A 27,163-nucleotide genomic window follows, 5' to 3' on the forward strand; every position below is an offset into this window, starting at 1 on the left:
CTCAAGGTTGGGGCATTACAGAACATTATGTTCTTCTTTTAAAACATAGCCATAAACTATTGATTTTGAAGTAATCAATACATTCGCCCAGCCCTAAATGAAGGGACTCATCTGTTCTTATTTAAAAAATGTGGTATGATAAGTGTCAATAATTAGACAGTATCAGAGATTTTGATTAGAATTACAGGCGAAGAGTCACACTTAAAGCTGTCAGAAGAGGAGGAAGTGGTGATGTTGAGGAAGCTGAAAGTTCAGGAGAGGATGAACCGAACATAGAGGATGAACAATATCAGGAGCAGCAAGAAAAGCAGGTCAGACTCGTGATTCAGGGTGGATCAGGAACAAAGTGTAAGATTATTAATTAATTACATGGATGTGATAGCATCTGTGATTGCATTTACTACTTGATGAGCAGCTGCAATTAGGGTGCGCACATTCACATTAGGTGTATGTGCCTTGATTCACTGTTGAGGTTCTAATACACACACACACACACACACACACACACACACACATGATTAGCCTTTATAAAATAATGATCGCTTCCTGGAAGCTTTGGAATTAATTAGAGTACACTGATGATAGTATTTCTTAAGATACCTTCATATATACGAACCAACATGAGGTTTTGGTCACAGGATTAGCCTCAACACCATCCCTAAACAAATTAACCTTCTCTGGCATTGGCAAGTTCATGGCTGACTTCGGATACCTCAGAATAAAAATATGAATACGCAGGGTATCAAAGACAATGTTTCTGTTTACTGCCGAAGCAAATAATAAGAAGCAATGCAAGTTAATGTTGCTTGTTGTTGTTGGAAAAATACTTACTTTGGTATGTTTTTATGTCTAATGGACTCAGTTTATCATAATATTACAGGCATTCTCATATTTTAAGCATTCTGGTTCTCAGGAGTCTCTTGTCTGCGTGTCTGGATGGATGGATGGATGGATGGATGGATGGATTATTTAATCAAAGTTAATCTTTACGACTTTTTCTCATTGACACTGTGTTATTATGTGAGGGAGCCTTCTCTCTGAAAAATTAATATAAAAGTGCAAGTAAAAAAAACAAAAAAAGGAGAGCAATACTACATTATGACATTAATCATGTTGGGAAATTACTAGCATTGCGAGGTAAGAACATAGTTTAGTTTAGGGCTGGGCGATATGACCTCAAATCAATATCACGATAAACTAGGCAGTTTTACCTAGTGCTGGACGGTATATCGGTTCATACTGAATACCGGTGTTTATTTTTCTTATGATATGAATTTTTCATATACCCTAATACTGGAGTATGTACAGTAACGTACACAACGTTGGGAACGCGGCGCGGCGGAACGTAGCGCCGCTGGACACTGTTTGTGAGGGGACTGTTTAGCAGTAGTACCGAAATTGTTTGGCCGAAAATGGCAAAAAACACTTTCGGTGTTCGGTGGAATAAGTGGGAAAAAAAAACGAACAATTAATAACGGCGTTGTAATATAAGGAAATAGACTGGCCGCTCCCGTAACAGTTGCGCACCACAAACATAAATCGTTGGCCAACCAAAAAGTAACCACGTAAGAATTACCTAACATTCACCAGGAGGTGGAACCAAAACAACATAATGCTGGGAAATTAAAAAAAAATTCAGTTTTTTATGTTCAAAAAATATTTTCTACCTTGTAATTTTGTAAAAGATTAGTCAGACAACACTTAAAGTCTTTAAGTGTTGTCTGACTGATTCTCTCCCTTCATTAGAATCATAAGTGCCGCCACCTCATTGTAAACGGCATCATTTTGTGAGGCCATGCAAACCTGTATTTATACTAGTGTGGACATTAATGTTTTTCTACAATATTTCCTCCTCAAGACAGTAAAATATCACAATAAGCCAATTAACTGCAGCAATTCCTTTCCAAATCATTAGAAAATGTGTTTAACACCCAGTTGTGCATGAAAAAAAAAATACCGTGATATATACCGTGAAACCGATATAATTTTGAAAAATACCGTGATATAAATTTTTGGTCATACCGCCCAGCACTACCTCTATAACGATAAATGCAAGGTAACCCCCCCCCCCCACCCTAGGGGAAGGCCCCATACTCCATAAATTGCAGACTCACCAGACGTTGTCAACCTGACCGACCGATCATAGTGAATTACGGTCAGTGACGTGCATTCCTACCTGCCTCCTTTTTTGTGTGTGTAGCAGTAGCGCATGGAGAGTGATGGCTGAAAGCCAAACGGAGTTGGGCACAAGAAAAAATTCCACCTCAATTATATGGAATTGGTTTGGATTTTCCCCAAGTGATAGAGCTCAAGCAAATTTGCAAAGTTTGCACGGAAACCGTTCGCGGGTGTTAACATGATGAATCTGTATAATCCCCTGAAGAGGAGGCACCCCAAGCAGTATTCTGAGAGGCAAACAGAGAGGGGCCCGGCTGCACCGCAAGCAGAGGCAGCAGCAGCGTGAGACCAAAACAGACATAAACACAGGCATTTGACAAAGGCACTCCATATGACATGTCAAGCAAGCGATGGGAAGAGGCAACAGAAGGTGTCACCTTTTATCTTGCAAAGGATATGTTACCGTTCAAGACAGTGCAAAAATTAGGCTGTTTAAAGTAGCTGACCCATGGTACAACCTGCCCAGCTGTAAATACTTTTCCAATTGTCTTTTTCAATTTAAGATTGTGATAAGATCGAAATCACAATTACATTTTTTTTAAATCGTGATATGATATTTTTGCCACATTGTCCACCCCTGTCCCCCAACCATTTAGCCCCACATGGGTACCTTGAATGGTGGTGGTTATTCTGTGTGTGTCTAAGAGTGATGCGTGTTGTAACTTAGGTTACCTCCACAACGCATTCATGGAACGCTTGAAGATGAAACTCAGACCTTACCCGGCAACCAAAAAATATTTTTTGTCTGATTTGCTAATAGGTTGGTAACTCCAGACAGCTGCTCTGATCTGAGAGCTCAGCGCACAGTAACGTACCTTTGACTCGTTTGTAAGATGGGCTTCTGGAATAACTGGGCGCTGAAGTTAATTTCTCAGCGTGAGAAATGCCATGTGTGGCGTGAGAGTGTCTGAACTAGTTGAAATACATGAGTCTCGCGCTCAATGCGTGAGACTTGAGAGGCCTGTTATTTGGTCTGCGGCTGTCAGCCGCTTCTTCGTTTAAACCATCGGCCATTTTATTGGGTTTCCCTTCTCGTTCAGACTGGATGGGTGGAGTCACGTGATTACAGACACGCACTGTCTTAAAGGGGAATGAAAATAGCCTATCAGCACAAACAGACTAAAATATTTTTTTTCTTTTTTTTTTTTATCAGAACGCCGAATTTACCTAAATGGGAAAATTGATGTTGGTCATCGCAATGAATGTTAGTTACAGTAAATTTTCCGTTTATCACCCAGGCCTAGTTCCCTTTATTTGTTCTGGGAACCTGACTATAAACATAACCTTAAATCCCTCAGACAAAGAAAGTTGCCAAATTCTCCTACAGTAGAACTTTCAAAGGCACAATTTTTCTTCTTCCTTGAATATCAGAATGTTGTTTTCGGCTTTGCTCTTTCCTTATCATTCCATTGGGCCGATCTGATTGCTACGGCAACAGGCACACCCCAGTCAGCAGTGATTGAAACTGGGAAGACCCTGCACAAAGTGTGTAGTATGAGCCACCACAGCAGGGGAAGCTCAGCGACCACAGTGATCCTGCGTGGTTCTTTTGTGGTGGGGATCATGTTTGCCACACTCTGGAAAACATTACACACAAGGCAACGTTCATATTGCATGCGTGTGTCCGTTTGAAGAGACTTGGATCATCCTCAACAATAACAAGAGAGTGTGTAATTTCTTCATGTGGCCTACACAGGAAAGTTACAGACTTCTGAGAAGTTTGCTTGGCTTGAAGATTGCCTTTTGAGCTTGTTTTTTTAGGATGAGTAAGTAAAATATCGAATCATTCTTGACATCACTAATTATGGTAACTATATATATATATATATATATATATATATATATATATATATATATATATATATATAAACAATGATAGACATGTAATGATTTAACTTTGTTAGCTGCACCAGTTATTGTTGCCTTAACCTGACTGCTTTCTTCATTAATTTAGAAACTCACTGGTGGGTGTTTTTTTTCATTCGTTAGGACTTTGACCACAAATGCCAGAACTATTAATACACTTTATGGAAGCTGTAAACACCTCCAGATTAATTTTCATTTATGGTGAAGTGCGGACATTTGTAGAAATCTGTCACTATTTTCAGCAGCTGCAAAGTTAATCCTGATTCTGTCCATCTGTCAAAATGTCTCTGATCTGGATTAGCCCATGAAAGTGGATATCTCTTTATAGCCTAGAACTGTCACCGAACCTCAGATCTGTTCTTTTATGATTCAGTGACTGTTACCCCTTTTTTTTTTTTAATTTTCTTGCCATAATATCAAAGCTAATGACTTCTATTTGAATAGTTTGTACTTTATTCCAGATGAGTAAAAAAAACAACACACAACAATAAAGAAACTGAAAAGTAATCACACAGTAGTGGACAGACATACGAATACATTTACAAAACATAAAAAAGATAACGACACAGATTTGATTTCCCTATCTGAAAAGGAGTGGGAAGAAGTAATATTTATTTACCCCCCCGCCCCCACCCCATCAATGAGTTAAGCATATACTAGGCTTCCTTACTGATGTTGAATTATCTGTTTAACTAACTGTAATACATTATTTTTTTATAATAATTTTATACATTTTATTTTAATATTTATCTTTAACACAAAAAAATCTAAAACACTTTAAAAAAAAACGTCATTAGTTCAGATTTTTGGTAGATTTAAGAAATAGATTTTATATTCAGTTTTAATCTCAATATCCTAAAATAATCCCCAAGTCTTCCCCATTCCAGGAGGTATTGGTCCTTTACTGACCATTCGGGGTGCTTTGGCGAAAACGTATTTCAAAGGGGTTGCATCCCTGAAAAACGTTTGAGGCGTTGCTCCTAACAATATGATAAAAAAACATACTCTGGCTAACTTAAACAGTGAGATCCTGGCATTTCCTATAGAAGTATTCAGTTAGAAAGCTCAGAGATGCATGGCAAGTCAACTTTTCTACATGGGTGGGGGAAGTGGGTGTTTAAAAATGTCTTTTTCCTAATATTGTGATTTGATGATGGATTATTGAATATAAGAATCCCTTTTTGTGATTTGATTACTTGTCCTCATAAAAATGTGTGTACATATATACAGTACAGACCAAAAGTTTGGACACACTTCCACATTTGTTTGAATGAGAAAGTGTGTCCAAACTTTTGGTCTGTACTGTATATGTGTATATGAGAGTTATAATTGGCAGAAGGTGTGGCACTTTTAGGATTATATATTTAGTATAAGTAATTACTAGCCGTAACATCTCATGGTGTGTGTGTGTGTGTGTGTGTGTGTCTAGGTGTGTTGTGGCCAGAACCGTCATCATTGCGTCGGAGTGGAGTTGCCGTGGCAGCCCTGATGGGGCGCAGGAGGATAGTGGCAATGGAGATGCACTTGCAGATGGGGCAGACCGTGGATTGGATGGGGACCCTGAAGGGGTATGGAGTCCAGACATTGAGCAGAGCTTTCAGGAAGCTCTGGCCATCTACCCTCCTTGCGGCAGGAGGAAGATCATCCTATCAGACGAGGGGAAGATGTATGGTGAGGAACATCAAATTTCTGCCTCAAAATAATTGTCATCCAGACATCTATATCCTCCTTAGATCTCTTTTTCTCTCCATGTCCATATAAACTGAACACTATACATCTAAAAAGACTGGAGAGGGAATATAATTCTGTTTTCCTGTGAAGAACGTTTTTAACAGTCTGACGTGTCAAAGGGCAGCGACCATGATGAAATGATTACACAGACATCTTTGTTAGAAAAAGCATAACAACTGAATTTAAAATATTTTACCACAGTAAACAAAACTTACTGTAACAATTTAAGTACAGTAGCTTTTAAAGGGATTGTGACATGAAAAACACATTTTTCTTGATTTTTTTTTTTGTGTTTAGTTGGGTGTCTTGACATCAATTACACCCAAAAAAAACGAACTTTTAACATTCAGTGTATTGTGTGCTTCCTGGGAATTTCCGCATAATTATGCAAAAACGGCAAGGAAGCGTTTTTCACTGCGCAAAAAACACCGTCGTAAAAAAAGCCAGGCATGGAGTACTGGAGTGAAGTTTTTCTTGTTACACCCTTTTAGACACATTTGAGGGATATTGGCCAAGACTTTTAATAGTGTTAAAAGCATGTGAAAAATTATGTCACAATACCTTTAAGGTAGGGACGGGGAAACTGGGTAATTCTTCAGTGGTATCCAGTTGGTCATTTTCCATCTCTGTTGAAAAAAACTGTTTAATTTACTTTTTAATCAGCTTTCAGGCATGTTTAGATTGGACCATTACTTTCCCTGGATAAAAAACTTGGAAACTTGTGTTTAACATTTGTAATTCTAATAACTCCGTATCTTGTCTTGTGAGACTTCTCTTAAAAAAAACAATGAAAAAGAAAATCTCAATGTTGAGAAAGATTGGCAAAAGCAAATTTAGTCTTGTCACTACCACTGTTAAGAAAATAGTCAGATGATTAGGGCAGCGGATGATCGTTTAAATGAGTAATCAGAGGCAAAGCCCATCTGTAATGCATAATGATTAAGTATAGCACAACTACACCGTGTTAAAGAGGCCAAAAACAGCAGGAAACTAGATTTTGATTACTTTAGATTGACCAGCGCTACCAGAGACGTGGAAATGCGCTAAAATGTTTCTATTGCACTTTTGCAATAAACTGGATTATCAAATCACCTGAGAAACCACCTCACGGGAGGCTTTAAAAGGGGTTTGTGATAAATGGGAGTCTTTGTTTTTTTTTTGCAAATTAGTGCCGTCTCCTTTACAGATTTTCTTTTTCGATATCTGTGTTTTACACAAATCTAGGGGTAAAGGAAATACAACTATTAACTGCCTGCTACCAAAGTTATGTCTCCCCTAATCCCAAAATGTACACTCATTCGGACCTTGGCATGTACTAGTTTTTGAACCTTAATCCTTATATATTTTGCTTCTTCTAGATATCATCACAGAGGCTCTTATTGATCCGCTACCTGCACTTTGAAACTTGGTTGGTCATTAGCCCTTCTTGCTGAGAACTCTTAGTTTGTGCTCCTCTGGTCTCCCTGGCGGTATTTTTGGAGAGGCCCTTTTCTCCTTGGGGGTCAGAGAGCACGCAGCAGTAATGGGATCAAAGAGCAGAGCAAACTGACATATCAGGTTAAGTTAAGGTTAATGCACAAAGAAACTACTTTAATGCTGTGTTTGAGCCTTGATTGTTTGAAGATTTATTCACATTGGTATGTTGGGTTGACCCAGTGATTAAGAACAAAAGGAGCATTGCAAGCATATAGTGTGCCTTTTTTCCAGCTTTGGTCAGGATATTGCTTCCGCCAAGAACTTTGTGTTTTGACTGTTCCTTAATACCCGATTGTCGCCCTTGGCTTGCAACCCAAAGCTTCAGCAGTGATAATTGTCTGAGTGTTGACATTGTCACCTGCTGCAGGCTGTGTCAAGCATAAGTGCGCGTGTGAGGGTGTTTAGCGAGAGGAAACGGCATGTATGATTCCACCTGACGGATAGGGAAAGTTGATTTCGGCATTGCTGCCGTTTCCCCTTTCGTGGAAGTGTGGGCTCACTGTGTTGACCTCTTCTGTTTCCCTCTTTGTAAACAACGTTAGTCTTGTTGGTTAACACATTTAGCTGCTCTGGCTTTCAACACACACACTCATTAACCTACAAATACAACATTATATTTTACACATATTGATATTTTCTCATAATTTACTGTACAAGAAAATTAATGCTTAAAATGTTTCTATTTCACTTGTATTCACACCCATGTTTTTCTGATTATTTAACCAGTTACATTATTGCCGCTAAATTTGGAGTGCATTCATGACAGTCACTTTTGTGATGCACATGTATTAGGTCTCTAATACTAATACTACTAACTAATATAGAGTTTATAAAGTAATTTTTGTTCCAAAAGTTTTTTTTGCCATATATATTTTGAAAAGTAAAACTACTGAAAATGCCAAACACAAGTTTACAAGTCACTAAATATAGTTGTTTATAGCTGTCCTTTTATTTTGAAATCCTGCAGTATTACCAAATCTGCTGTACATCTAGATTGAGCCAAACACCAAATAATCACGAAATGTCCTCAAATACCACTATTGTGAAATCAAAATGCAAAATTGGCATTCCACGCGAGATGAGCAACCCTAAAGTGCTCTGCATCAAATATGGCTGCTTACACTTTTTTACGGAGTTCATCTCCCCTTTGTTTTGTCTTTGTTTATAACCCTGAGGGGGTACAGAGGAGTGATGAAATGCTCCCGCCACTGAATTCGGCAGATCTGATAGTGTCTGGAAGAGCCATACTATAAATGAATGCTCTTAAAGGGTTTATAAAAATGAAAAAGAAAAAATAAATAAATTTGAAGTGTTTAATTCCAATCGTTCCAAAAGATTACTCATAAAGTAAAAAATCGAAATCAACAGCAATGTTTCCATATTTTGTTGTGGCCATTTTGACTTTATAGGATTAAGCAATCCAATTGAGTTTATGGAGGTCGTTTTTGACAAGATTGACAAGAACTTTCAACCTGAGTTTCAGTTGTGACTTTTACAACCATCATGTGGGTACATGTTGGTACCTTGTTTCACAAAAGCAGTTTCTTTCTCTCTTTGTAATTATCAGTCTGTTTAACAATTTCTCATACTCTCCAACAAGGAGCTTTAGAGCAGCGTACACACGCATCACACTACAGTGTGGGATTTTACATTATGCACAGCCTTCACAACGGCCATTGAATATTTTGTACCCGTCTTCATAATCAATTTTTGTTTCTTGTTTTTGGTAACGTATAAAAGAAATGAATGAACATAAAACTGACTACGATGCAAGCCTTGGAAGTAATCCTTCAGGGATTTTTGGGTTATGGTTAGGATTCCAAAGCAAGTACTGATGAAAGATTATGCTCAAGTTATCAGTAGTTGTGCTTATTGTCGTATACAGGGATAACCTTTTATTTGGCATATGTTTTGCAGTCTGTGCTGCATATTTCTTTTTTTCTTTTCTTTAAAAATCATATTAACGTGTTTGGGTACATTTTGATAGTGACTTTTGATTTTTGACTCAGTGACGTGACTTGTTTTGTTTTCTGCCTATTAATGTCTACTTATCTGAAATCATGTTTCAGTTTTAGCAGAGGGAGCCAGACCCCTCTCTCCTTCAGACATCTCACATTTCTCTTCTTTGGAAATACTGAGGCATTCCCAGGCCAAAAAAGAGATAAAATCTCTCCCTTGCGTACAGGGTCTGTCTGGGAACTCCGCCTGGTTGGACATGCCTGAGAAGGGAGGTGGGAGGTGGCTAGGGGGCATCCTCACCAGATGCCCAAACCCCCTCAGTAAGCTTCTTGGGATGTGGAGCAGCTGTGACTCTACATTGGGTCCCTCCTAGATGAATGAACTTGTTCCTCCATCTCTAAGGGAGAGTCCAGCCATCCCATGGAGGAGACTTATTTCAGCCGCTTGTCTGTACGTTTAGGCTAGATTCACAGTGCAGATCAGGAGCCAGGAGTGCTGGACTTTGACATGACCGATTAATTAAAGGGGACCTTTTTCATAATAATAATAAAGGGGTGTTTTTCATAATAGGTCCCCTATTATGAAAAACACGTTTTTTTCTTGCTTTAACATATATAAAGTGGTCTCCCCTCAGCCTGCCAACTCAGAGAAGGAGGAGAGCAACCAAATTCTGCAATGTCTGTACAGCCGCCCGGATGAGCCATCCAGTGTGATGTGGCTCCTACGAGCCGTTCAGATTCTGCTCCCGTCGTTACGTAACGACAGGAGCGATGTGTGAATCCACGCCCACAACTAGCTCCGCCGGCCGGAGCTTCCGCCATTTTTTCGTAGCGGTGTATCGCGTCAGGCAGCAAATCAGCACAGGAGACTCATTATCATAGCCGCCCGCCCACTCAGAATCCTGCATAGATAATGTGGCTAGAGAATGGGAAGATAAAGACATGGCTCAGAGGCTGAATTTCTAATTTATTTAGCAAAAACAATGAAAAGCTTGTTTTTAAGACATTCAAGGCCTGTTTAAAATGGGTATTAGATGCCATAATAGGTCCCCTTTGAGGAGATTTCATGCCAAAAAATCCTGGCACCGCAGAATTGTGACATCATATAACTGTGCCATCAAAGACGGAGGAAATGCAAACTGAGTTCATATTGAAGTCACATTGGAAAACATCAGCTACATATTCGATTTTGTGCCACACAGGTCTGATGTGGAAGAATTTAACTTTGTGTCATTTGAGCTGCTCAGACAACCAAAAAGAATCAGATATGTGCAAAACAAAATTGGATTTGAGTCGCCATTGCCTACAGTGTGAACCTAACCTTACTTTTTTGATCACATGCGCTTTGGGAACCAGATGATGCAGTTGGGTTTCTTTCACTAATTTCATAATACTCTCAAACAACCTGCATGCTTTAAGGAATTTCTTACTACTTAGGCACAGCTGTGGTCAATGGGTTGATGAATGGATTCATTGGCATTTGTGATTATTTATTTTTATTTTTTTTGCCATAGTGTTTTTTTATCTGTCTAATCCGAAATTATTTTAAGACAAAAGCCGAGGTTTGAAAGGTTCCTTTGGTTCACTTCCGTTTACTCAGACTTGATGACAAGCACAGTGATTCAGACAGTTGAAATATTTAATTTTGAAGCAAAATGAACACATTACATAAATCATGACTGCATACGTCTCATATGAAAAAACATGTATAATTCATTTATATAACAAACATGTAATATATCTCTATGTTTTCTCATTTAGCAGATGCTTATCCAAAGTGACTTACAAGACCCTGGCATTAAATACTATGTCTGTTAAATCCATACAAAAAGAGAAACATGTATGGTGCCTAAAAAAATAGACAAAATGCAAGGTGGACTTGTAGAGAAAGTGAATGTAGTTAAGTGCAGTTGGATTTGTGACTCAGAAGAGATTTTCTTGAAAGTAGAGAGGGCATGACCAACCAGCGTGGAACCACAAATAAGAGCCGTTGGGATCGATTTCTGTGTAGGTGTAGCAGTGCCAGGCGGCGTTCCAGCGAGGAATGTAAGGATTGAGCAGGAGTATAAGACTCAAAGATGGAGTTTAAATAACGGTGCAGATCCTTAAGTCTTTGTTGGCACACATTAGTGGAGTTCAGCCAGTAACGGTGGGATGTTCTGAACCACCTTTACAGGTTAAACTGGGCATGCCATAAGACCCGTTAGAAGAGCATTGCAGTAATCAAGGCTATAGATAACCGTGGCCTGAACCAAGAGTTTTGTGGCAAGTTGAGATAGGTATGGTCAGACTTCTCTTATGTTAAATGATGCAAAACGGCACGTTTAAGATACAGATGCCACATGTTTGGAGGAGGACAACTGGTCATCAATCATGACACCAGCTTTCTCACAACCTTGGCAGGGCAGAGGGATGAGGATGACATTGATGGGCATTGATATTATCCTCGATAAGTTGCTTGACAGAGATCAGCAACCATTACTTGGAGAGTTTTAGCTGAAGGTGGTGTTCCCTCATTCATGGAGATGTGTCGGAGACATGGGTTTAGAGTTGTGGCAAGACTGTTGACTGATTAGGAAGAAATGGTATGTGCTGCATAGCAGGGATAAGAAAAATCCTGGTACATAGGTTGTTTTTTTGTTGTTTTTTTTTAAAGAAAGGTTTAACCTTTTTTGGATGTAAGGATGCATTCATTGCGTTTTCAGCCCCCTACTCTTCAACCTGCTGACCCAAGACCGCACACAACACATTTAGTTTGTGGATGATACCACTGTGGTGGGGCTTATTAACCACGAGTCAAACTACTAGGGCTGATGTGAGTCAACAGTCCCCATCATGTCCACCTTCTACCACAGAACCACCGGGAGCATCCTGACCAGCTGCACCACATCCTGCTGAAATGGCCTGTAGTTAGGGTTGTCCCGATCAGGATTTTTTAGCTCCCAATCCGATCCCGATCACTTGAGTTTGAGTATCTGCCGATCACGATTTTTCCCGATCCGATCACTTTTTTTGGCTCCCGATACATTTCTGATACTTAAAAAAAAAAAAAAAAAAAAAAAAAAAAACTAAATTACCCCAAGTTTCTTTTATTGTCCATTGGAGAACAACATGGACATATATTTCAACAAAGCTTATCAGCTCTGGTGCCACAAAATGTAAAAACATGAAATTGTAAACTAAAACAAAAAGTGCAGAATAGTGCAATAACAAAAATAAATAGATTTAACTTCAAAAGAGGTAGTTGAATGACATCCAGTCAAACTCACAAACACAAGAAAATTAAAATACTTTTTGGCTTAACCTTAGTGCAACATTCTGAATGACATGAAATGAATAGCAGCAGCTTAATGCAACATGAACATATATAAAATTTCACAATTCAAACACGTAAACCGTATTAATTTCGCTTACTTCGTCACTTACGGCCGCCGACTAAAGCGACGCCGACTGGAAGTGACGTTAGATGCAACGATATATAAAATGATTTAATATATATTAAAAACATTAATAACTAGGTATGTCCCAATATTTTTTTGGCCAATACTGATGTTTTGAAAATGCCGTGATCGGGCCCGATCGATTGGCCGCCCGATCGATCAGGACAACACTACCTGTAGCGCATAGTGAGCAGCTGAGAAGATCATCAGTGCCCCCTTCCCTCCATCCAGGACATCTACAACACACGTCTAGCCTGCAAAGTACTCAGCATTGTGGATGACTCCACCCATCCCAGCCCCCTGACCTCCGGGAGGGGAGTGAGAAGCCCCCAGACAAGAACCATCAGGCCGGCAGGATGCTGAATTCCGTATATTTAATCTTGTTTTGATTTATACTTCATGTCCTTGCTGCGATAAACATGAAGTATAAATAAAATAAGATTAAAAAAAAAAGAAATCGCTACCTTTGCTGGCCACAATACAAACGTGAAAGAGAAATCCCTCTGTACTCTAGACTCTAGTACTCTGAATATTCAATGAAATTTTAAGCATCCAAGTACAAAACTAGCACCTAAGCTGTGGTTCCAACCACAAAATTCAGCAGCAACCCAGCCAGGGCTGAGTGGAAGTTTAAACACTAGTTGCTAGTGCTACTATTTGAAGCAGCTATCATCCTAATATGAGTTATGAACACCATAGACTACCGCTACTTATAAAACAGCTAAACATAAACCTCAAAATAGCCTACAGACTAAATGACTTAAAACAAAATGCTACGACAAAGATTTATATATCCATCCTCTGCACCATTGAGAAATGTACTTTGTATAAAAAGTGTTGGTCCTTGTGTGGAGAAGGGGCAAGCTGCAGAGGAGCGTGTGTATCCCATTTTGGGAATTGAAGCAAAATTTCTTTGAGTCAACCTTTCCTGTTGATTTTTTTTATTTTTTCTTGGGGGGCAGGGGGCGTGGGGATTCTGTGTTCTGGTAACTTTGCAGAGCTGAGGTGACTCATCTGAAATCCCTCCAGTGTCACACCGCTTCCCAGAAAGAGGGATGATGCTGATGATGTTGGCGCATATATGGGATGAGCAATTAAATCTGCAAATTCAGTCTGGTTACCACATTTAGCTTCTTTGCTGCTCCGCCAGTGAGTACTGTTGCTCAACTTTTACGATCAGACTCAAGCTCATCGTCAGGTATGGGTTGCAGCTGGGAAGGCAGAAAAAAGAAAGAGCTGAGCAGGCAGTCTGTTGTGACCACATTTTGAAAGTCTGGTAACAATATAACGACCGCTGGTCTTTTTTTCCTCTCCATTCATACCATATCATTTGTCCATCTGTTTTGAAAGTCTACCAGCAAAGCAGAGCCATCTGAAAAAACCAAGGCTGCATTTTAATGGGAATATTTTACAATTATGTTAATTGTGTGATAGTGAATCAACTATAAAAGCCTAGCCACCTAATAAATATCACCACGTGAAGTTCATTTCCATTACGACACTATGCTAGCCTCCTTTCGAGCACGTTCATAGACGGAAAACAGTTTTGACTTCATGTTTATTTATGAGCTTTAAATACAGTATTCAAATCTTCTACATTAGCCCCTATACAGGGTTTCCGCGGGGTTTTAAAAAGTATTAAAAAGTGATAAATGAAAATTGCCAAATTTAAGGCCATTAAAAGTGTTAAATTCACTATCAGAGGTATTATTTTTTTTTAAATTGGTATTATTTTTTACCTTTTTAGTAACATTTTAATAGAAAAAAAATAAAAATAGACTGCTTAAAATGTAAGCAGTCTATTTTATTGTCATTCACAAAGTGAAATAAATGTGAAACATCTGGTCAACATCAATGAGTCTATAAATCTGTTCTGTATAGTGTTCTATAGGTCAAAATCTGTATTAATGTTAAAAGGTCCGTGATTAACACTTAATGTTGTGACCGTTTTTTAAAAAAAATCTGAAGGTAGTGAAAAAGGTATTAAATTGGGTTTTAAATTTAACATAAGGATTGCTGTATAAACCCTGCTATAATAAACATCGAGATTGTGATTGTATCTGTGCTAATTTGTCACACTGAAAAACTGCTTCACTGATTCAACCAAACATTTTCTATGTTGAAGTGCGTTTTCTGATTTTATTCATTTCTTTCTCAATCCTAGGTCGAAATGAGCTGATAGCTCGCTATATAAAGCTTCGAACAGGGAAGACGCGCACACGCAAACAGGTATGCAGAGGTATTTAAGACAATTTTAGACAACAATGGCACAGGAGCACTTGTAAAATATGCCTGTAACAACAGCAGTTTTGAATGTGTGTTTGGCCAACCCTGTGAGTGTAACTTTTTGTGGACAGAACACCTCACAAACCTTTGTTCTCTGGCGCCCCCCAGCTAGGGAACCAATATGGATGCAGCCCATGTCATTTCTAATAATCTGTTAATCATGTACTGTAAAAGAAAAACTGATGATTAATGGCTCATGGCTGCTTTAAATTGAAAGATCTGTGAATGTGTGTTCTTTTTTTTTTTTTTTCCTTTTTAAATGGGTAATCCTGGACCCATAGGTATCAAGTCACATTCAAGTTTTGGCACGTAAGAGGGTGCGAGAATACCAGGCAAGCATCAAGGTGGGTACCCACTGAAACTACTCCCCATTCCCTCTATAATCACGTTCCCTCTTCTCTTCTCCCCCCTTTTCCTCTTTTCCCCCCTTTTCCTTTTCCTTTTCCTCTTCCTTCATCCTGTCTTTCTTCAGGTCTCTAGTCACCTACAAGTTTTGGCCAAGAGAAAATCTCGTGAGATTCAGTCTAAGCTCAAGGTACACAAGCTTACTGACTTTGCAGTCCTGGTGGCTTGGCTCTGCACGCATCCCAAGTCTAACATTCTAACATAACCTGATAAATCATCATACATGCAGAGGCTCTGATTTCTGCTTCTCTGTCGGGTAGTTGGAGCGTCTGCTGTACATAAGAATTCTGGTCAGCTCATGATAGATTGCTTTGACATTCAAGACTGCAGTTTTTGTTTGTTCTTTTCAAATTAACTAATGACGAATCAATTTAATGTTGCACCAGTGCCAAGCTATCGCTACCGTTTGATTATGGTTGCATGATTGGGATACAGTCCTTAAGGACTGGGAGTGCAGACATCTGTAAACTTTGCAGACATGTTTTTGCTTTTATATTCTATATGCCTGACATTTTACTGTCTATATACTAGGTTTGTTGCCTTTAGGGAACAGAAGAGTTTAAAGGGTTTGCATAGATAATTATGAGATTCCCTGGCTTAGTTGATGCATGTGCATGTCTAGAATGATGTACCTCAGTGGCTGCAGGCGTAAACATGCAACGATTTTTAATTTGACTCTCACTGGCGTCCACCCTTGAGGAACTTGATGCATTTCTGATCTTTACATTCTTGTTCTTGAACATCTCCTTTGTTCTTTATCTTTTCTCTTTGAGCAAATGTATTGTGCTTTGATCCTGTCATACGATAACATATTTTTGGAACCAAATGTTGCTCATCCATAATACACATTTGGACAGGATTACTTTTAAGATTTTCCGCTCAATTCATTCAACATAGTTTCCTTTTCATGAAAGATTTTCGGTATCACATCAAACTTAAGAATTGTGTTTTGCTCATCACCAGGATGTTGAAAGAACATGTTGAATGTATTAAAAGACCCCCAAAGGTCATATTACAAGTCAAGTGAGGGTATTAAGTCTCTAAAAAAATAAATAAAAATAGTAACATAATACTACAAAATGCCTTGAAACTTAAACATCCAGAGAATAAAGTCTGAACCTAAATATTTTCTAAAAATGATTTTGTGATGTTGAAGAGCAAAATTGAAATCACAAAAGTACTGTACTGACCCAAATACAAGGCAAGTTTTTTTTCCCCTTCCCTTCTTAATTAACCTTTTGATCAGATCTGAAAAGGTTTAGGTTTTCCTAAGCACATAAATTGTTCCACGACGTGGAGTGCCAGCAACTTGAAGGTGTCTATTACAATTGAAGCTGAGGCCTGGGACGGGTGGGTCGGGTTACCCGGGCCTGGCGGGGCCCGCCGTGCAGCCTGGGGTGCCTTCTGGCGGTGCTGGATCCCCCCGGGGAGGGGGAAACGGTGCGTGATTGTATGTCTGTGTCGGTGAGAATGCGGTATGGAAGGGTCCTGCCATGGAGGATTTGAGCCTCCATTGGCAGGACATCAAAAACTTAATAATTTATCAATATTATATTATACAAAGATGGTTATTATTATTATTATTATTAGTAGTATTATTATTAGTATTATTATTAGTATTATTATTATTATTATGTATAGTATATTATATTATTATTAGTATAGGTATTGGATAGGTGAATGGATGAATGAATGGGATGCCTGGGTCTGGGGCCCTCCGTTGTCGGGCCTGCGCGGGTGTCGCCTTGTTGGGGGGTTCCCTCTCTCCGGGCCCGTCTCCGGTCCCCCCCGCTGCCTCTACGGCGGGGCGCCTCTCTGGTCTTGGAGGGCCACTTTCGTGGGGGACGGGTGCGCCTGCCCGCGTCGGCGGCCGGGGCGGCTCTGTCTCTCCGGGCGGGCTGGCCCCCTGCCGGGTGGGGGTCGCTGGCCTGAAGGGTGAGGGCCTCCTGGCCGCGTGTCCGGCCCGGACCGGGTGGCCGGGGATTGCCTGGGTCGCGGTCCGCCGCCGCGGGATCCCTGGCTGCTTCTTTCCGCGCCGTGGGGGCCCCGCCCGCGGGCCCCCTCGGCCGCCGCCGGGTGGGGGGGGGGGCCTCGCAGGCGGTGGGTTGCCTCCCTCCTACTTCTCCCCTCTGTGGGGTTGCCGGTGGCCTGGGTTCCGGGCTCTTCCTTGTCGGCCTCTGGTCTCACGGGTGGCGGGGTTGCTCCCCCCCCTCCCCCACTATAGATACACTTCAGGTGGAGCTTTGTTTGGTTTATTACACACACACACACACACACACACACACACACACACACACACACACACACACACACACACACACACACACACACACACACACACACACATATAGTAATTTAGTCACACGCATACACACACACACACACACACACACACACACACACATGCATGATCATATACATACACACACACACACATAGACATACACACTGGCTTGTTCACTTGCATGCTGGCTCTCTAGTTTTTGGGTTTAGGTAGCGGTAGCGATAGCTTAGCTCAGACTGCGATCAGATCTCAAGATTTAGGTCGATTGCTGTTCGTGTTTTGGATGGCTCCGTGCCGGTTTCGTGCTTTGTTTGTGGGTTTTTTTTTTTTTTTTTTTTGTTGCAGATTTCCAGTGCTTGACGTGTGTCTCCGTGTGTTCCTGCTTCCTGGATTGGCAGTGGATGTCGTCACCACCCCCCCCCACCCCCTCCCCCCCCCAAAAAAAAAAAAAAAAAAAAAAAAAAAAAAAAAAAAAAAAACACTGGGTTTGTATGTGTAAATTTATGTATGTGTACGCATATGTGTGCGTATATATATGTATATATTACATATAGTAATAATGCACATATATACACTTTTGGTTTCTACCGTCATGGTATCAATCAATAATATGTGTGCAGACAAGGTAAAAAAAAAAAAAAAAAAAAAAAAAAAAAACAATTGAAGCTTTAAACACAACACCATAACAATGCCAGGGGGTTTTAGAGGTGAAGGAAGATGATGATGTTTAGGACTATGCTGTTCAAAAGAAGACGTTTGATGCCACCTTCAATGATGGAAATAAATGCTTCCGATTCATTAACTATGAAGCAGCAAAAAACTATTGATGGTACAAACGCATGGCGATGGCAAACCCTAAAAGACCATTTTTAAACAGCAGACAGTTACATAAAAAGGGCTGCTTCTATGAGACTGGGTGGAGGGTGCATGAGTTTGTGTCTAAAAAAATAAATGGACTTCCCATCACTTGAGCAAGCACTCAGAGTTGAACACACCCAGCATATTGAAAGTCAGCCTCAGCTGGTCAAGATGGATGTTGTTTCCTAATTAACTGCGTTAGCGGTGCAGGACAAGTTTGGCCACAGGTTGTTCTAGGATTTGTCAAAGTAAGGTGCCATCAAAAAGGCCACATTCAGACTGAGGGGCCAAAACTCTTCCAGCATCTCTGAACGTGATCAATTTTTTTCCTCCTCTTCTAAAAGATGTGCCTTGTAAAACCGTAGAAGTCCTGTAAACAGGGTTGTTTTCTGTTCTGATTGATATGGTAAATAACCATTTTCCAGGCAAGAAGCCTATAGAGCCAATTTTCTCATCATTGTATGAAGCTCTTTTTAGTCATTTATTTTTGTGAATAAAGAAAGCGAGGGGGATATAAAGGGGCAACTCTAAAAGACAAAAAAACACACAACAGGCACAAAAACATTTGGAATCTGAAAGAAAGAGGAAAAAAACGTAAAAGAAAACAAACAGGCAGAGACAAAAACAGCAACCATCCTAGATCTCTAAAACCAACTCAAGACCGCTGCAATCAGGAGAAGGATAGGAGGCGAGGCCAGTTGGTGCTGGCATTGATGGGCACCCACGTTCCCCACAGACCTCCGCAGGGCGGAAGGACCGCGGTCCACCAAGCCCGGGGTCAGGGCCGGGCTGTACCTGAGGAGTGAGCCCCCCGCTGTCCCAGCACCCCCGCGGGGAGCAGGACATGGTACAAGCAGACCTCCATTCATACCCACCACAGAGAACATATAAGCCTGACATTCCCACAGCCGTCACGCCTCCCAAGATCTCCCCACTCCATAATACGTTAGTTACTCCACTTTGATGTGAATGGAAGTGTTTGTGTTCAATCATCATATTGTCTAGTATTGATCACTAGCTCCTGAATCACATCGAATCAAAATTGTATTATGGCAGATCTTTGTGTGTTTTTGTTTGTTTGTTTTCTTCAGCACACACTATTGTTATCCAGTTAATTAATGTAATTATTAACTGGATTCATGGCTATTATCATGATGAAACTTATGATTGGAAACAGCCTGCTCCTACTATGTTTCCATTGTACAGAGGCATGGCTGTACATGCAGACTTTTGTTTCCCCAGATTGTTCTCATGAGGTGGACATCTAACAGATGGTGAGGAGATATTCACTGAATGTGGCAAACAGTGTTCAAGGTTAATAATCCTGCAGAATAACTTACATTTGCCTTTTAAAGCAAACGGCAAACATCCAGTCACAGTTAATCTGTGTCACTTCAAAGTGTCTTTATGCTTTTGTGGAAGAAACAAGTGTTTCTGAATTTCAAAATATTTTCAAACCTTTTTCTTACCATGGTTTCACTCTGTCTTGGAAATCTAAACATGGAACTCTGTCTTAATATACCTTTTTCATTTGCTATTGAAAAAAAATGTATAAAAAATGAAGACTTGTTGAAGCAGCTGTGTATGCAGTGAGCCAGGTGTTTTCCCGTACTGCCAAGCAGTAAATCTGTTACCCTCTTTTATTCTGAGTGTATTGAACTTAATTGTACATGTCTTGTTTTTTTGCTATAGGCTATGAACTTGGTAAGTTTTGGTTAAACATCTTCAGTTCGCTGCTTTAGGCTTGTGCTGCGTGGTTGGCATCATCATACTCATAGCCCACATTGCAGTTTTACTGCAGATTTAAAAACCCCACTCATTGCTCTCTTTTATTTTTTTTGTTTGTTTTTGTTTTTAGTGGCTGTAGTTACGTGCTGGTGATGGTTAGCTCTTCTAGCTTGGTGCTCTCCCTGCATTTGCTTCCCCATAGGTCTTCCTTACTGTCTGTGCTTATTTGTCATATAGTTACCGCATCATGCTGAAATACAGTATTTGTTGGCTGGCTTGCTGTCTGAACTGGTTTTTAACGTTGGCTGATCTTCAATAATAACCTTTACTTCACTGGAAATTTTAAGATCAGGTGTTTTCATTGTTTGTTTTTTGTCTTTCTTATTTAGGACCAGGTATCCAAAGACAAGGCACTGCAGACGGTAGCCAACCTCTCGTCAGCTCAGATCGTGTCTGCAAGTGTAATGAAACCTCAGACTCCCTTCCCTCCTCCCGTCAGAGTGAGACAACTACACACTGGCCTTTGTTTCAGTTTCTCTGTGAACGTCTTCGTAACCATTTTTAACCGTTTCCTGCTTTCATTTTCCCGTAGTTTTGGCCCAGCCCTGTACCAGGACAGCCTGGACACTCTCAGGAGTAAGTGTCGATGCCAAATGGTTGGTTTCTATGATTTAAAACTGAACAAAGTTTGTTTCTTAAGCAGACATATTTTTTCATTTTGGTTTCCCTGCTCTTCCAAAGCATCAAACCCTTTGCCCAGCCTCCGTACACTACACTACCAGCCCCGGTCCCTCCACCCATCAGTAAGTCCTGAAAAAGAGATTTTATATCTCAAGAATAAAGGTTAATAATAATAACGTGTGGAAGCAGATTCATTAATAAGCTTTCATTTGCTCCCAGGTTATGATGCCCTGCCACCTCCCCGGCCTGCAGCAATAGCAGCTCCTGTGTGGCAAGACAGAACCATTGCCTCACCAAAACTACGGCTACTGGAGTATTCTGCGTTTATGGAGACTCAGAGAGATCGAGAGACGGTAAAGAAATGAAAGCCTTTCAGTTAACAAGGAATCAACAGAATATATAAATATAACGGATGTTTTTTTAAGAGTTACTCTTTTTACTTTCCTACAGTATACGCACCTTTTTGTACACATTGGGCCATCAAACCCAGGCTACAGTGACCCTGTATTGGAGTCTATAGATGTCCGGCAGATTTACGACAAATTCTCTGAGAAGAAAGGAGGCCTGAAAGAGCTGTATGAAAAAGGGCCACACAACTCGTTCTTTCTCGTCAAGTTCTGGGTTAGTGCACAAGTCCAGTGTTCATACTGATATCTACATGTGACAGATGTATTATGAAAACTAAAAATATAACACTTGCAAATCACAAATCAGCAATTACAAGTCTGGCCAGCTATACCCATTGACTTGTGCTAAAATTATCTCATGTGAAATAGTTCTGGTATCTCTATTATTGTCCACCAATTACTCTGGTACAAAATATACCAAACCAATTACAACAGGCAATGACTTGTACAGGAAGATCCAAGAGCCACTACTAGAAGTTGCAAATAACTCCTTAGATGAACAGGTTTTTGTTGCAAAACCAACAACAGTCATTCATCAGCATATCGTTTTGGGTGCCTTTTGTTGATATTAGTTGATATTAGTTTTTTTTCCCCCACCTATGCTTCATTTCTGATTGGTTGCGTGTTTATCAATCCTGAGGCAGCTTCTTCTGCGCATATTGCTCCCTGGAAAACAGTCAATCAAGAAGAACCAGACAAATTCTTTGTATTTAAGTATTTGGATGGCTTGGCAGGTTAAATACTTGTGTACCAGAGGTACTCATAGTTTTAGCATAGCTTTGCTCTTCTGTATAATATATTCTTTAGCTCTTTTTTTTTTTTAACTCTTCTATTGTGTTTGGTTTTGAATTAGAACCTTTACTATTCTGTAGTTTCCTTTGTGAATTATTTATTTATTTTTTTACTTTGGACTGTAGCAGTTAATGAACACAATTGATTACACTAAGTGATAAAATTTGATAACATTGATGTGTCAGAGAGAATACGGTTGAGCAAGGTGAAACTTAAGTATAGAAACATTGTTCAGAAAACAAGCTGGTGTAAGTAAATTGCAGACACTGATATATATATATATATAATATATATATATATATATATATATATATATATATATATATATATGTGTGTGTCCGTCTGATGAATCCGCTAATGAAAAAATTGTCAGTTGCAGCCATATTTTTTATTTTCCTTTGTACTGTTTAACCTCACATAACACTCACCTTTTGTGCATTATGTTGGGCTTGCTTCAGGCGGATCTGAGCAGTGACATCGAGGAGGGTTCGAGTGCGTTCTATGGAGTGAGCAGCCAGTACTGTGGAACTGAGAATATCACTATAAGTGTCTCTACAAAGGTCTGCTCTTTTGGCAAACAGGTTGTGGAAAAGGTTGAGGTGAGAAAATGAAGCTGTTATTTGGATTGTTAGAAAGTACCTAATTTATATCAGCAATTACATTTTAATTGTGATTCATGTTTCTATTCCCTCCTCCAGACTGAATATGCACACTTGGAAGGAGGGAAGTACATGTTCCGCATCCATCGTTCACCCATGTGTGAATATATGATCAACTTCATCCACAAACTGAAACACCTGCCAGAGAAGTACATGATGAACAGTGTGCTGGAGAACTTCACCATCCTGCAGGTAGTTGAGCACCATTTGATCACTGTAGTTGGGAACAAACAATCCTGGTCTTTCTCACTGGTGTTTTCCTTTTCTATTTGTCAGGTGGTGTCCAACAGAGAGACTCAGGAGACTCTGCTGTGCATTGCCTTTGTGTTTGAAGTGTCCACGAGCGAACACGGAGCGCAGTACCATGTTTATCGACTAGTCAACGACTAGCGGCATGTTGCCTGCGTGCATGCAGAGACTCTTCAGACTTTTTGATACATACAGCTTAAACACTATTTCCAGCTCAACACACAGAACTCCCTCCCCTACATTAAACTCACATGTTTTATCAGACCAACCATCACACTGTAGTCACACCTGTTGCTTGTTTAATGCATATGTCTTTCCATTGCTGCAAGTGTGGACGGATCTCATAGCACCCCTGAGTCAGCCACCTGTGACAGACGTTTCATTTTCAATGTCAAAATTAAGTTGGCAGGCAGTATCTGAAAATTTGCAGAGCAAAACAGAAAGGCCTTATATGACGTGTTCACTTAGATCCTTCCATCATGCTTTTAAACTTTGAAACAGTGGGATTGTAGCTGTGATGCACTATAATTCTATATTACTGGTCCCACAGATTTTTAATTGTTTTTAACCCCAGCATATGCATTTACAACAGAGGTGAGACTTATGTGAGATGAGTTTGAATATAATTTGACAAACGGATCATTTAATCACTGTTAATGTAATCTGCCACAATGACTATTTCTTCTACGGTTTGTATAATCTTTGATAGGTACAATTTGAATCAGCCCTGTATGGTGTATCCTCTGTTACAGCCTCGTGTGGAATCGGTCTGTTCAAAGATCCAAGGATCATATTGCAGAAAGTCTGCCTCTTCTCAGAAAACAATGCACTACATGTAAAGATGTGCATGTCGTATTTATTTTTAAACAATATCAAGTGTGAAGAGTGAGCAAAGATTTGAGACTATTTGCTGTTTAGAGATTTAGAGAGGTTACTGGAGGGAAAATCTCAAGGAGGTGTGCAAAATGTTGACAAAATGTTGTTTTTTTTGTTTGTTTTTTATGGGGGGGAGGGGGGGGGGGGTAATTTAGATTGAGTTCACACTTTTTAATGAAAGAATTGCTTTTATTGTTTGTAGAGACATGACTGTTTTTACTCTTGACTGTGTGGGCTTGTTGCAGTATTTCTACCTCCACGCAAGTTGGGATAAGAATGTGCTTTGATTCTTAAAGCCTTAAGCTGAGGAGCACTGATGCATAAGATGTGTACACTACATTTGTAATGGTACTGTTTATAAGCCAAAACAAGATAAATAGGTGCATTTTTGTAAGTTTTTTTCCCTTTAGCACCGCAAGATGTGTTACACTAAACATCACAAATCGTGGATTTTATTTTTATTTTTTATTGTATCTTATTGATGTATGTATGGTACAGACCACGAGTCACCCATGGTGCACTGGGGTCAGTTCTATTTTTTTTTCTGAAAACACTAATAAGATATTCAGCTGATGTTATGGATTACTGGTAAAAGTAACTGCCAGATTTTAAAAACATTTTTTTTAAATATATATGTCCTATGTGACTACAACACACTCTCCTGGCAGAATAATCTTTTTACCATGTAGAGGAAAATGATTTGTGTTTTATTTCTATTGTAACTACAAGAGCCATTTGGTTCTCTTAAATAAGACTGTCTTTTAATGTTCACTGTTTTATCCTTAGTTTTCAATCCATGCTCTGTCTGGCTTGTTCTCATTGGTCTTCTGGTCAAGTCCATTCAGAGAATTAAATCTGTGCCTTTATACCGTACCAGTAAAATCACATGGTGGTGGAAAACCAGGAGGGAAGAAAACTTATCTTAATGAATTCTAAAATAAATATCTAATTGTAACCGTTTTGACTTGATTTGAATTCAATTTCTGTTTGTTTTCTCCTGGTTAATACTTGTTGTCCAGCCTCAGGACTGTAGCATCCTCAATGCGAAACACCGGACTGTCAAACATATCCATAAACCATTCTCAGGGTTGGCACCCAAAAACATATTTGTTCAGAGATTAATTGAGTAAACGGCATGCTTGCATAAAAAAATTATACAGTGAGAAATGTTTTGATCTTAGTATATAGACTTAAGAATCCTACAGGTGCTAAAAAAAATAAAACTCAGAGATTTCCTCTAGAAACATTTAGCTGTAGGCCTATCTCTTAAGTGCAAGAGGTTGTGTAACAGGCAGAAAAAAACTAATAACATTAGCCAAGTTAAACTCCATCTCAGGTACAGCTGGGCATCTGCCTGGTTTTTCTCCTCATGACTGAATCTCTTCCATTTATACAACGTTATAACCACCTGCACAAGTATTGACAAATCAGTTTCTTTCGCTTAATTGCAGCTCAAGTTCAAACCAGCAACCGGTTTCACGCCGCAGACGCTGCAGTACTCATCTGTTCTGCTAGAGGGCGCTGTCCCCTCAGGTTTACATGTTCACACGGACGCGCTGTTGCAGTGCACTTTTATAAAAGCTTGACATGAATTACCTTCCTCGCTCACGCATGCCGTGCCCTTATGTTCGTATATCATCATAGTCATGTTTTTCATTACTTATTATGAAGCAAAGTTAAGATTTGTTAATTTTGAAAAGAAATAATATCTCTGTTAAACTTTGGTCAATGGTTTGTGACCATAAAAAACATACTTTTGATCAATATGGTTTTTAAATTAATTATCTGCACAATTTAGCCACTCTTCAGGTCAAAGTTATGAACAGTGCAAGATTTGTATCAATCGCAAAGGCTGAAGGTTAAGCGTAACCTTATGTAACAACCTTATGCAGCATCATTAAGTGATTGGCAGTACCTTTTATACAGAGGTTTTTTTATGGTTCACAATTAAGCATGAAATATTAGGTTTTGGGTTTTGGTCTGTTTCTATGAAATCCAGTAAACACAAGATGAAATACACCAAATATATAAGAAATAAAAGCAGAATGTTGTGGCAGTTTGCAAGTGTACCAGGTGTATGTGAGTACAATGCCAAGAGGTAAAAGGATTTGGAAGGAGCAACTGTTACTGCTTTTCAATCTTGGATAGGTTATAAAATCATCCCCAAGCAATTTGCTCTGAGCTACAGACTCTCCAGGCCTCAGTGAACGTGTTAGATGTTATGCTTATAACAGCACAAGTAGAACTCATGTTCCTAAGCGTTGCTTGGAGAAACTGTTCTCTAAGAATATAGCACCGTAGCGAAAGTTTGCAAAGTTGCATCTGAGCAAAAAGAATGATAATATATCATCTAGAAAGATGAGTGAATTGGAGATATTTGATGCGAGTGTGGTGTGCCACAATTCACCAAAACTAAATACATCACAGAAACAGCAATGCCTCATATCAACTCAAACCTCCTCCATCTGCAGGCACAGTGTGAAGAGCATCACAATGGGCTTCATAAAGAAGTTGATCAGACAAATACAGATTATAATTACTGAAAACATTTACTTCAGGTTATTGCCTGAAGTAAAGTGAGGTCTTCAGCCTACTGAATCATGGGGTATATTTATGTCTTCACGCGCTGGTTTTAGTTACTAGCTTAAATAGTGACATGATATGACATTATTATTACTCCTTATGGTATTTTTTTCTTTTTTTTGAACAACCCTGACATTCATGAATTTTAATTTCCTAAACTGGTTTCTTTTGGCTTTTTCAATGGTGTGTGTGGGTGTGTGGGCCTACCTACACTTCAAGCCTTAAAGTGATCAACTGTGACATAGAGGAAAAAGCCTACAGCCTGGGTGTGATACAGACAGTTAATATACTGTAGTCTGCCATGTAGCAAACAGTGAGCATAGTTAATTTCCTGTGGAAGGATGTTTAAAAGGAATAAAAGCCAACATGTGACATATATGGCTATGTGGCTTTTACTTGCTCAGGCTGGCCTGACCATAATACAGTATATCTAATCAAACAATGTGGCCTCATGTGGAGCTACAGTCTCAAGCCCTTCAATGCATTTAAATTATCTGTTGGTCAAAAAAGCCTTTAAGTCATGTTCCTTTTTCTGCAAGATGGTAAAACTCTATTAGGCATTGAGGCAAGGGGTTTTGATGTATTGTTAAGCACACTGATTTACATTTTCTTGGATGCACATTTGCCCAGAGGGACACAATAATAAACATAGATTAAGCGCTTCACAAGTGTTGAGGGGAAGGGTGTGTCATATGTGTCACCTGCA

General features: G+C 39.6%; 2 protein-coding genes across 2 annotated transcripts in view; both read left to right on the forward strand.

Moving 5' to 3' along the window:
• The window catches only part of tead3a (TEA domain family member 3 a), a 31,087-nt gene extending 7,087 nt beyond the window's left edge, over positions 1-24,000 (forward strand). The window contains exons 3-15 of the mRNA XM_061734853.1: positions 5,474-5,715; positions 14,814-14,878; positions 15,217-15,279; positions 15,408-15,470; positions 20,175-20,186; positions 20,600-20,710; positions 20,803-20,846; positions 20,952-21,013; positions 21,111-21,244; positions 21,342-21,512; positions 22,549-22,689; positions 22,789-22,941; positions 23,026-24,000. Of these exons, the coding sequence (XP_061590837.1) occupies positions 5,474-5,715; positions 14,814-14,878; positions 15,217-15,279; positions 15,408-15,470; positions 20,175-20,186; positions 20,600-20,710; positions 20,803-20,846; positions 20,952-21,013; positions 21,111-21,244; positions 21,342-21,512; positions 22,549-22,689; positions 22,789-22,941; positions 23,026-23,139 (1,375 nt within the window). The 3' untranslated portion in view covers positions 23,140-24,000. The remainder of the gene's footprint in view (positions 1-5,473; positions 5,716-14,813; positions 14,879-15,216; positions 15,280-15,407; positions 15,471-20,174; positions 20,187-20,599; positions 20,711-20,802; positions 20,847-20,951; positions 21,014-21,110; positions 21,245-21,341; positions 21,513-22,548; positions 22,690-22,788; positions 22,942-23,025) is intronic.
• A 1,962-nt stretch (positions 24,001-25,962) lies between these two features.
• The window catches only part of LOC133456375 (uncharacterized), a 4,937-nt gene continuing 3,736 nt past the window's right edge, over positions 25,963-27,163 (forward strand). Inside the window, exon 1 of the mRNA XM_061734854.1 lies at positions 25,963-25,972. Coding sequence (XP_061590838.1) covers positions 25,963-25,972 — 10 coding nt within the window. The remainder of the gene's footprint in view (positions 25,973-27,163) is intronic.

The sequence above is a fragment of the Cololabis saira genome, chromosome 12 (assembly GCF_033807715.1).
Source record: "Cololabis saira isolate AMF1-May2022 chromosome 12, fColSai1.1, whole genome shotgun sequence".
NCBI classification, from domain to species: domain Eukaryota; kingdom Metazoa; phylum Chordata; class Actinopteri; order Beloniformes; family Belonidae; genus Cololabis; species Cololabis saira.